At 46.4% G+C, this 11,970-nt stretch overlaps 1 protein-coding gene across 2 annotated transcripts; it reads right to left on the reverse strand.

Annotated features, from left to right (window-relative positions):
- Positions 1-1,081: 1,081 nt before the first annotated feature.
- On the reverse strand, positions 1,082-7,828 carry PK2-R1 (Pyrokinin 2 receptor 1). Of its 2 annotated transcripts, XM_001358357.3 has the most exons (7): positions 7,278-7,828; positions 5,492-6,102; positions 5,261-5,426; positions 4,400-4,532; positions 4,134-4,332; positions 2,380-2,603; positions 1,082-2,311 (listed from the first exon to the last, which is right to left on the reverse strand). In XM_001358357.3, exons 2-7 carry the CDS (start codon positions 5,913-5,915, stop codon positions 1,559-1,561), a joined length of 1,899 nt encoding a protein of 632 aa, XP_001358394.2. In that variant the 5' UTR covers positions 5,916-6,102; positions 7,278-7,828; the 3' UTR covers positions 1,082-1,558. The 2 variants fall into 2 exon arrangements, with proteins under 2 accessions (XP_001358394.2, XP_015037123.1); XM_015181637.2 differs by lacking the exon at positions 1,082-2,311 and having other exon boundaries at positions 2,397-2,603; positions 4,130-4,332.
- Positions 7,829-11,970: the final 4,142 nt, after the last annotated feature.

An 11,970-nucleotide genomic window follows, 5' to 3' on the forward strand; every position in this document is an offset into this window, starting at 1 on the left:
TAAATTTATGGCTCTGATTAATATCTTTATTGTGTCAGATTATGATTGACTAGGCGGCAGGCCACACAATTTATTGATGAAAGAACCGCTCTTGTCCATTTTTGGAAGTTCCTTTTGCTCCTTTCAAAAGCCCTGTACTCCACGATGATGGACGAGGATGGCGCTCCATTGTATTTTATTGGCAGCACATCACCAGGCTCCTTCCCCGGCAACAGGGCGTATGAGAATCTATTCAAAGAAGCTAATTTGTATTCGAGGGGTAAGTATGCATAAAGTCACACATTAACAGATCTGTCGTTTGCCTTTCCATGATCAAATTTCCCAATAACTTTTTCGTGAATCTGGATCCACTGCTTTCGAAAAATCATTAATAATAATGCCCAAAGAGCAGAAGCCATAATTCCCGTTTATTTAAGATTGAACTTGATTTATTTACTGATTCTAGCCCTGGTAGGAGTATCCAACACGTGCCAATACGCCCGGATTACAAGCCCTTTCCTGGCACTGTACTGCACTCACATCCATTTCAATTTTAATACAGAGCTTCCCCGAAAGCCTCCTTGAGTAATGGGTCTCTCTCGGCCACTTGGCCAAGTGCAGACTGAAATGGCTTAGCTGGCAGATGCAGATGCATGGCGAGGATGCCTTTAGAAGTCGCTGGCAAAATGCCTGCCAATTCCCAGGAACAATGGCGGGGCAAGGCGGGGACAGAGTGCCTGGAATTCCTGTTCGAGTAGCGCGAGCACAGGTGAGAAGCTCTTACTTACACGCACCAGGCGTTTGGTTCAGGGGTATACACTTTTCTTGTAGATTTATGAAAGAGGCGCTCCGCAGGCTGCCAACTCGTTTCCTACAAAATTTAGTAGAGGGTCAAAGGGGGTTTCTTGAAGTGATTGAATATTTTAAGATGCTGGTGGAAGTCCAAGTCGATCGGGTAGCGGGTATCCCTTAGTCGCTACTCTTAGTGCTCCACAATAGCGTTCTTCCTTGTCCTTTCGTGTCTCGAGAGGATGAACTCAAGATGCAGATGAGCTGAATGTTTTTGGCACGCATTGTGCAAAGAAGTGGAGGGGTTTTTGCTGTAACGTTGGCAACATTTTCTTTATTTATTTTTTATTCGTGTTATTTACTCGTAGCTCAGCACTTAACACTTAACACTTAATTTATGACTGCACTACTGTAGGATGCGGTAGATGCGGCGACGACGGGCTATGAGGCTCTGTCTGTGGCGGGGGCAAGAAAGTTTGTCACGTCACTTCGATGCCTCATTAACTGGGCTTATGCCCCACATAAATCGTCTGGCCCACTCGAAGCCGCCATCGCCACCGCAGGCGTCGCCATCTTCTCCATCGCCGTCGTAGATTTTATTTTTATGGCCAATTGGCAAAATGAAATTTGCATGCAAATCGCCAAAGCCAAAGCCCACGATTCGAGCCCTTTTTCCAGCCGGACAAAGTTTTTCACAAGCGGCTCGACTCGTCCACAGATCAGAAAGTTTATTGTGCTAACTAAACAATGCCTAACTAAGCATAGCCACGGCCATCTCTGCCTGCGCCCTTCACTGGGAGGAGTGCGCGTCGTCCCGCTTCTGTCTCCGCTTTCGCCAGGGAAACTTGCGCGACTCGCGCGGCGTTCCGGCCTGGAGGGTCTCTGGGTCGGGGAGGCTGTGGCTGTGGCTGCCACTGTAGGGAGCCGTGGCAGCCGTGGCCGCTGCCACAGCTTCGTCGCGACGGCTTATGACCCGCGATAGCTTGAGGCGTGTGGCCGGCTGGCTGTTCTCTGGCTGCTCCGAGGGCGAGGGCGTCACGAGCATCGCCCCGCTCTTGGTAGCCATTAAAGCGCGCTTTGCCCGCACCGAGGCGTAGTGCCGACCCACATCCACCACCTCGGTCTCTAGCAGGGAGTTGGCGTCGCCCAGCGAGGACAGCTGAGAGACCTGGGCCGCCAGCATGCGGTGGGGCACAGCACTGCCTGTGCCGGCGCCGTAGAAGTCCTGCTTGCGGATGCGTCTGCCGGGTCCGTTGCTGGTGCCGCCGCCGCCGCCTCCGCCCATGCTGCTGCTGTTAATCGTCGTTGTCGTGGTGGTGGTTCGAATGCTGTCCTGCAGCGACAGCTGGTGGCTGGCGTCCCGGCATCGGAACTGCACCACTCGGTAGGAGCCGTACGGCTCCAGGGCGTTGTTGTTGCAGCTGGCCGGCTGCAGCCGCATCGATCCGTTCTGCCTCAGCAGAGCACTGTAGTTGTGCTGGTGGTGCTGGCTCTGCTGGTTGTGATGGTTCCTGGCCAGGGCGAACTGGCGCGTCAGCGTGATCTGCGGATTGGCGGGAAACCGGTCGCATTTCAGGGCCAATTAAGGGAGCGGCGGACCGCGGCACTTACCTTGAAAGCCTCCCGAAACTTGTGGCTCATGATGTTGTACAGCAGCGGATTAATGCAGGTGGACAGAAAATAGAGCACTCCGGATGTGTAATCAAGTATGCGGAAGTAATCGTTAAAGGCGTCCCGGTTGATCCCAATGTTAATCAGCGACAGGCCGTACACGGCCATCAGACGCTGTGCGTGGAAGGGAGCCCAGCAGAGGAAGAAGGCGACGGCTACAGCTACTGCAAATAGGGGCAAGGACAAATAACATATTAAATACTCTTTCATTGCCAAGTAGTCGACTATAAAGTGACTTTCTCTGAACAGTGTCCTCCCAGCGACTGCTGGGAATGTTGGGGAAACAAAAGGCACAACAAGGACTGTATCCCTGTATCCCAGGTAATCCCATCGTTCGGGCAATCATTCAAAAAATGTTTATGTACATGGACTACCCAGAGGTTGAGGTTGGTTTTGGGATGAACTTGTCCTGCCAGGACACTTGGTAAAATGACACTAATTACCAGAACCATAGACAAGCTCGTGGCTTCAATCACATCCCCAACATGAGGGGCTAATAGGAGCTTATTCGGAGGCCTTCAAGGCCTGCCCCAAACTGTGACCGAAATTGTACAAGCGAGCTCCAAGGAAAAGTAATTCAATTAATTTGTTTCAACATAATTGAATTAAAAGAAAGCCTTTATCTTGTTGAATTTCTTCACGTTTATCGATCGATTGTACCTGGACCCCAATTCGACTAAATTGTTTTAAATTGCTTTAAATATAATACATATACAATTAAGGAAAGGTTGGCTTTTCAAGTCTACAAATCAGGGATTCGAAAGACTTAAAATGATTTGTACATCGTTAGCCGGAACGTAAATTGTTAATATAAATTTCTCTAGATTTAGATACATTTACCCAAAAAGTAATTTTTTTACCGATCCTATTTAATCAAAATATCAAACACTTTAAAATAAATAAATACATCAAATTTGTAGGAAATATACCCACTTAATATCAATATGAAAATATTTATTTTAAGTGGATATTTTTTTAAATATTTTTTTCCACGGTGCAATATAATGCAAACATTTAAATCCAACTATTCGGCGTTCGAGGCCATTTTTTCTATGGCTGTAGTATGTTTTTTTTGCTTAGATATTTTTCTTTGAACTTTGGACATGTTCACGATGGCACTTCAAAAAATACATGTATGTACATTTCTAATAAAATGAACCACAGAATGGTTTCTGGCGAGGTGCGTACGTCTCATTTAGTAAGTACGAGTATTTACCCCGTGAATTATTTGGCAAATGCCTAGCCTGGGCCCCAGAGAGATGTATTGCCACGCTTCACGACCCTCACGACTCCCTTGATGTGTCCCCAGCTGATTACTTTGAGATGCCACCTGCCTCCGAGCTGTGCACAGTCAGCTGATAGCCGTTTAATGGCTTTGAAGACGCACTTGATGCATTCGAAAAATTAACGACACCGCAAAGTTCTCCCATCCCACCACCCACCAGCCATGGGGCACATTCAACTCGCACGACTCGCACGAGTACAGGCCATGTGCTAAATGAAAAGAGCTGTGCAAGAGAGTGGGACATGGGGCAGGAGTGGGGTATGACGAATCTCTTGTTTGATGTCGCCAACGCAAATATGTTGACAGTGAATTTCAATTTAAGACTTTCGGCAAAAAGTTTTGACAGGCGGTGGGTGGAACGCCCCGGCCTCAATCAAGCCCCCATCTCAACGCCTACCAACTCACCTACCCAACATTCTGATGACTCGTCCCTGAGCGTTGAGTCCACGGTTGGCGTCGTAGGCCCGTCTCGGAAGCGACTGCAGCAGGCGACTCCGCTTCAGCTTCACGCCGATGAGGACGTACAGCACGCAGATGGCCGTCATGGGTCCGCAGAAGAAGATGAAGCCGGACACGGCAAACACGTGGGCATAGAAGTCGTTCTCCATCTGGGGAAGGGAGATGTAAAGTCAGTTACGCCCGAAATGGTGTGAACTTGAGTGTGCCTCCACCCACCGTGCAGGAGTATCCGTTGTTCTGGTAGACCACGGAGAACTGCATGGCCTGGGGCAGGGCCAGCAGGAAGGCCGCCAGCCAAATGGCAAATATAAACTTAATGGCGCGAGACAGCTTCGACATGGTGTGCTGCCTGAAAATGATGGAGTGAATGTAAAGATTAGGATGCCACATTTTATGGCCAATATTAAAGTGAATTGAATGTAAATGTTTATGAAGGAATGAACTCAAAACCTCGAGACACTCAAAGGAAAGCAGCTCCAGCCTGCTTGACCACCGACCTCTGGAACCGACTCCAGGAATTCCTTGACAACTTTTCATGTCCGTCAGCTTGCACAAAGCTCCCAAGTGACTGTACTCGTATTTATTTATATGTGTACATTTTCAAAGTGACTCTTAGTTGAAGGCACATTTCCCCGAAATGACACTCAAAAAAGCTTCAAATTTCGTAGAAAAACGCAGATTTAATATTTCTGGTACGGACGTGGTCGCTATTTTCATGTTGGCGTTCACAAAAAAACACCGTTGATACACACCAACAAATATTCCGAATCACTGATTGTCGATATTAGTTCATATTAATCAACGGAGCTGACATTCAATGTAAGGCCTTTATTGTCCTTTCATAACTTGTCAGTTTGACAATAAATAATTATAATTATTATGCCTATCACTTTCATTAAACCTTATCGCATCGTATCCATGGCTTTCATTGGGGCCATATCTCGTATTGATCTCTTTATGTTCTGTTCTATTTATACTTTATACACTTTGTTAATGAAATAAAGTTAATGAATGGTGTTTGAATGATTAAGAGAATGTAATTGGCATCTGGCTATCATTGTCGGGGTCGAAGCTTACCGAAACGGATGACAGATAGCGATGTATCGCTCCACGGTGAACGCGGTAATGGTGAGGACTGTGGCATTGGCAGCCATCTCTGAGAGCACGCTTTCCATAATGCACATGACGTCGGTGAACGGGTACATGTCCGGGTACCACAGATTGTACAGCTCCTGCGGAATACCTGGGGGAAATGGCAGAATTTAACGTTACGTATACGCAGAGTGTGCCTCGGTTGACCTCGCTCACCTGAGACCAGCAGAATCAGGTCGGACACCGCCAGGTTGAACAAGTAGAAGTTGGTGGCTGTGTGCATGAAGTTATTCCGAGCGATCACGATGCAGGTGATCAGGTTGCCCAGGACTCCGGCCACGAATATGAGGGCGTAGCAGACGGTGAGCACGGTGAGCAGGGCCAGGGAGTCGTCGGCCGACGAGTCGGCGGCCACGGCACTGCCATTGGTGCCTTTGTCTGAACTGAGCAGATTCGAAAGATTCTCGGTCGTTATGTTGAGCAGATGGGCGACATGTGTTAGGAATTTGTCATTCTGCAGCATGGAGGACGGGCTCTGATTGGGGGCAAGACTAGCGCCAGGCGACACATGAGCCATGAATGATTGATTGAGGCCATCATCGTTGCTGTCATGGGTGATGGCGCTGACGCCTTGCAACATGCTAGCAGTCCTCAATTAATTGCGGGTGCGGCAATTCCAGCTCCAACTCCAACGGGAGCCCCGAAATCCGTCGTCTTGTGTCAATGCGTTATTAATGCTGTCTGGCGGCGGTGTTGTTTGCGCGTCCCCTGCTGCGGTGGCACATGGCTGATAAGCAGGCGACGACAGGGCCAAATTGTGCACTCGCCTGTGAAGCAAACAACATTAAAAGTCATTAGACTCAGGAATGAATTTAAATTGAATCGGCCCGACCCGGCTACGAAACGGTGCGGCGACAGGTGGCTGTCGGGCAGATGATAGTCTCCACTACACCACCCCCAACCACTCGACTACGACTACGGCCACTTTGCTCTATTAATACTTCGTAAGCATCTCCAGATAAATCTATACAGATCGCTGGCAATCAATACAATTGTGGGCCCCAAACTTTTTCCATTTGCTCGGACTGCGTCGAGTACTCGGACTGAAGCGAAAACTGATTGCATGTGCGCCAAACTTTTCCAAATGGGAAACTTTTCGCACCCACACAAATGTCCCTTGGCCCATAATAGGTCCCGGCACATGCGACGATTTAAAGATGTCTGAGAAATGGCTATCGGGAGCCGAGCTAATATTTCACTCATTATGCCAGCGACACGTTTTGAATGGGGTTCTGCCTCTGAAACAGAAGCAGCCACGTAAGAGCCCCATTCCGAGGTCAGGAGTCAAATAAATGGAACATCATGTTGAAGCTAATACCAGGCTGGCTTATTGGCTTCGGCCCGCATTTTTGTGCTTGATACTTCCAATTAATTATGTTTTGACGTTGTTCAGCGGATGTACTTGCTTAAGATGGTTTTCTGTAGTACTTAAAGTGCCCTTAAAAGTATGCTACGCATGTGAATGGGAACAGGACTTTTTAAGAAGAGTAGGGCATGGCCTCTTCCTCTTGTTGACGCTGACTAATTGGAAAAATAATTGAATTGCCAGCTCAGGTGTGAAAGTTGATTTAGATATAATTCGGCACTACAGAGGAAAACAGTAGAGCAGCAGGCAATACAAATATCGAATTGCCCCCCATCGAATTTATAGAACTAGCTGCGCCATCCAATCAGCCAACCAATCCCAAAGAGGACCATATTATTGGGTGCCAATTCCATTTTAGTTTTCGTGTTTCCCCTCCCAGAGTGAAGGCCGCAAACGAGCACGAGCAGGTGACAACGAGGGGCTTCAACATTTTTTAATTAAACTCTGCGGTATCCGAAAATATTGAGCAATTTAGAAAACGAGTTCCTCTCGAAACTGGGGAATATATATTTGGGTGCAGGTCCTGAGTAAATTTCAATCAAGCCAGCTCTCGTATTCAGAGATGACGATGCTCACCTCCGGGTCAACAGCTGCGTTTGTATTCGTATTTGTTCAGGCTCTTCTTTTGTTAGAATTACATCCACAAGGTGTGTTGAAGTGTTTGGGTGTTTCTTTCCGATATAATGGAGTCACTGAATGGAAAATTAGTTTTGCACTTTGTTGGGCAATCAGTGAGATCTATTCAAGCGTTTGTCAATCGCTTGGGACTGATTGGGATATCTGTGAACTAAAAAATTCACTTTTTACGAAGTTTTTAAATTAAATTTATTCAAAAAACTTTTGTTTATTCAGCTATAGTTATTTATTTATATTGCGTTACATATCAATCACTTAATTCATTCATCGATTCATTGTTTTGGTATTTAATTGGGTTTTTTCTGTTGTATTGTTTTAATCAATGTTCTTTAATTAATTCATGTTTTCGCTTAAATTCGATTTTATTGTAATTTATTCATGTGCTTCATTGATCAATCATATTTCAGCGAAATTTCTGTGGATTATGTTTTTATAACATGATAAGTTTATTCATTTATTTTGTTCGATTTTATTTTTATTCTTTGTTTTTGACAAATGTCTATAATTGAAGTCCTTTTAATATGTTCAACACTTTTTTCAGTTTTCGTTGATTAAATAAATTATTTTTTAAAATTCTATGTACATATGTACACTTGTTTAAAAATATTTAATTGTAATTACATTTTATTTTACTTATTTAAAAGTATTTTCAAATTTCCCGAATAAGGTTTTCTTAATATATGTACGTTGGGAAACAATTATTTTTCTAGCATGATTTGAATTAATTTTAATTTATGACAAATACATACATATGTATTAAATTCTGGGAATACTGCTGTGTTTTCCATCAAAAATTTGATCAGTATTTATTTGAACACTGCACACTTATTTCTTTATGCAACTTATTATATCTCTTTTTTTTCGATTTCTTGATTTCACATTTCAATCAATCACAATTTGTGACAAGATTTCCGAGAGTTTTGAGTTTATCCTTCGGCTGAAGGCTCGTCAGGCTCGCGCACGTCCGGAGTTCAGCGTAGTCCGTTGAAGACTGAGTTGCCTTGCGGCAATTGAGGCAGCACTTCGCGTCTGCTGTTAGCCACAGCGCGAGCTCTGTTAACCAACAGCTCTCGCCTTGTCCTAGCCGCCCTATCCCTCTCTTTCACTCCCGGTACGACTGTCTCTCTCTCTCGGCTGGTGTGTCTGAGGTACGCAAACATCGGGAATTAATTTCATTCATAAATTCATGTACCTTACTTTGTCCCGCACCAAGATGAACTCGTCCGCCTGCCGTAAGTAATGTCATACTTGTCGCATGAGTAATATCCGGGCAGACGGGCAGCTGCTCACGGAGCGGAGCGCGGCCATAAATGGCAGTCGATCCAATTGAATGGAATGACACTGAATGGTCTGAATGGTTAGTTTTTGAGTTGCTAATTGAAATTGCAAATGGCCCGAACCACTCGCACTTACTTTTAATATTTATAGCTAGTGGCGCCGCCCCTGGAAAGTGTTTAACTGGCGTTTGACTTGACCTTTAGCGAATCGGAAGGGAAGGGAGGGGGTGGTCTTGCAGCAATCAACGCTCCGCGAAATCTAAGCCATTCTGGCTACCACTGGCCGACAGCTCCCAAGCGCTCGTAAAGTCGGCGAGAAATGTGTTTGTTTTGCAGGACATGACCCATTGCCGGCTGCTCCTTCTCCTGCCCCGCTTCTCCTTCGCATTCAACTACTATTCATTGGAAGAAAGAAGAAAAAACCGCATATTAATGTCGATTCAGGCCTTGGCCTTCGCCCGCAGATTTGTGGATTTGTTTTCATTTTCCCTCGACTGCCTCGGGCCTCGAATCCAATTGAAATACGGGAAACGGCGTCAGAGCTGTAGCCATCTTGTGGCTGACTTTAAGAGGTTCAACCGCCGACAAATTTTGAGTGTAATTCGGCATGGTTGTCTGCTCGCGGTAAATATGCACAATATCTGAAGCGTGACCACAATCCGGTCAGGGTCTGGAGCGAGCTTAAGAGGCTTAAGCCATTAAGGAAATGCCTCACATAGTGGTCGATCTGGGAATGGAAGGAATCTCGAGAAAATCCCGCTTACACGAGTGCCCTTAAAAGTAATTTGAAAGCAACCGAATGGTGTTTCGACACAATGGTGTGGTCTCACAAACAGATTCAGATTTTCCACACACTTTGATCTCCCATAAAAACGATTAAGCGGGCGTTAAATTAATTCTGCACAAAAAATCTCGGCTCATAATCTGAATTTGGTGGTCGAGCTCCTGGGTTATTCATGAGCCCTTCAACTCGAGGGTGAATAATGAAAGCGTAATCGCCATCAATAATAGGGCTTCAATTTCTGACCTCTGCGCATTGCGTATACGCAACGTTGCCGCCTCCGTGCCCGTTTTCGTGTGCCTGTTCGTGTCCGTGTTGTCTGTCAGTCGAGATAATTCAATTGGCCAGCAGATTGTGGCAACTGCTGATTAGCATAATGCCCTCCGACACACATGTGGACCACCGACTGAGAGCAAATGATGGAGTCTAATCGAAAAGGGTCGACCACAGCTTTGATGGCCCAGCAGTTGGTCTAGGGCTGGCTCTAGGTCCTGTGCAGATTACCCCGATTTACGAGTGCAATGAGACAGCCACAGCCCCTGATTGCGTCTTTGGCCTGATGAACGATGGCTGCAAATGTAATTTAGAGCGGCTTCGAATGCGTCAAGTCATTTGAGCTACTGCTAATTAAGTGCAATTAAACTAAATGCGAGTGTCCTTGGCCTTTCAGTGGGCCTAGTCCGGTTCGGGGCGAGCGTTGAACCGGGTCAGAACGAACGTGTCGCTTTACATAGTTGGCCTTTAGTGCACTCCCACACACAGGAATGAAGTTTATTTGGACTTCATTACTCATACAATCCGTGGGCTGAAGTTTATGTTTGACGTTCGAAATTGGCTATCTCGAGTGGCTCTGAAGCTGCCCGGGAATGCCATTGCCGATGGAGGCCATTGCGGGGCTTTTAACCAAATGAAGCCCTGCCGGACTCTGACTCGGACTCGGACTCGGACCCGGACACGCACACCTTTTTTTGGGGAATTCAATTATTTGAAAGGCTGCGTACTACATCTGGGACTTCGGTGCCAATCGAAGGCTACAATTAGCCACGAGAACTGAAATTTTGTCAACGCCTTGTTGAGCGCGTGCGAGAGTTCAATAAATTGAGGTCGGGACGCAGGAAAACCCCAAGCACCGCAACATCAATGCCCTAACAGGGGTTTGAGGATCTGCAGGACTGTAAAAAGTTCAATGCAGGACGGACCGTACCCGAAAGGCCCCTTTAAATGGCCCCATCAATATCGCTCGCTCTCTCCCTCCTAATGAGCGATTTTTAAGCTCAAATAACACGACAAAATAATGCCAGTTTCTGTGCGACAGGGCTACATGGGTTGGTCGAACTGCAAATGACTTTCGGCTTGCCCTTTTCGGCTTGCAATAAAACTAAATGAATTGGAAACTTGCAGAGAATTCAACCAAACTGCTGACGAGGATGCCGCCGCCTGATGACAAGGTCCTGGGCTCCGATGGCAGAACTTCAAAATGCCCAACACAGTGCGACTCGACTCCACAGGCGCCTTGAATCTGATGTCATGCCTCGTGTTCGTAAAGAGCAAAGCAAACGAAATTCCTCAGTTCAACTGAAAGCAAGTGAAGACGCTACCCCCCGTTCCCAGGACTTCCTCTCGTGTCAATAATCGGGAGCCAAAGTTTCGACTGGGAATGCCTTTGCAGCACGTGCTCTGTGTTAGCTATCGTACAAGAGCCCTAAGGGAGGGCAGCGAGATGGCAGTCAGATATCTGTGAACACACAAAGTCAGCACCCCCGACCCCATCTCCATTTTGTTTGCTTAGGTCTTTGTTTTGATTGAGTGCCAAAAAAATTGTTTCTTATTATTTGCATAAAAATTGAGAAATTGAATTGCTGCAATGGATTTGATTGTTTGTTCGGCTATTTTTCTTTTTCAGATCGAATAAAAATAGATACAAATAAATTTCTATGCTGCACCACTAGCCGGAGGATGGCCGTTGAAGGAAAACACGACTTTTATGGGCCGCAAAGCTCTGATAGATTTTCCCGCACATGGCCATAAAAGTAAGCCCCCGGGGTCTAATAAAAACTCCCTTTGACTGATCATAAAACGAAAGAGAGTTAGGCCTAGGCCATCCGATTTTGACGGTTGTAATCTGGCATCGACAAAGGGGATTCTGAAATTAATTCTTTTCCCGTAGGTGTCACTAGCGTCGGCCATTTCACCTTTACGCTTTGGATTGGTGAATGGGTGGCGTCGAAGGTCGCCATTTGCATTGTCCTTTGGGTCTGTTAACATAATAATCAAACAATTTGCCGCCTCGGCCAAATTAATATGCCACTAAATAAGATAAAGTGCATGGTACTCCGATACTATTTGCATTTTTATTGCCCTTGCCCTCGGCCTGGTCCGTAGACCCCCGTTTAGGGCCCCTCCTCCTACGCAGAGAGAGCGCCGTCGCAGAGAGCCGAAAAGCAACCGGTAGTTCTTGGCGCTGCGTCGGCAACGGCAGAGGCAGTGGCAGCGACTGTGACTGCGGCCGCGGCATCTCTGTTGCGTCGCTGTTATCGTCTTGGCCCGAACAGTCCGTGCCGGCCAATATTTTGGC

Source organism: Drosophila pseudoobscura, chromosome 2, assembly GCF_009870125.1.
Source record: "Drosophila pseudoobscura strain MV-25-SWS-2005 chromosome 2, UCI_Dpse_MV25, whole genome shotgun sequence".
NCBI classification, from domain to species: Eukaryota; Metazoa; Arthropoda; class Insecta; order Diptera; family Drosophilidae; genus Drosophila; species Drosophila pseudoobscura.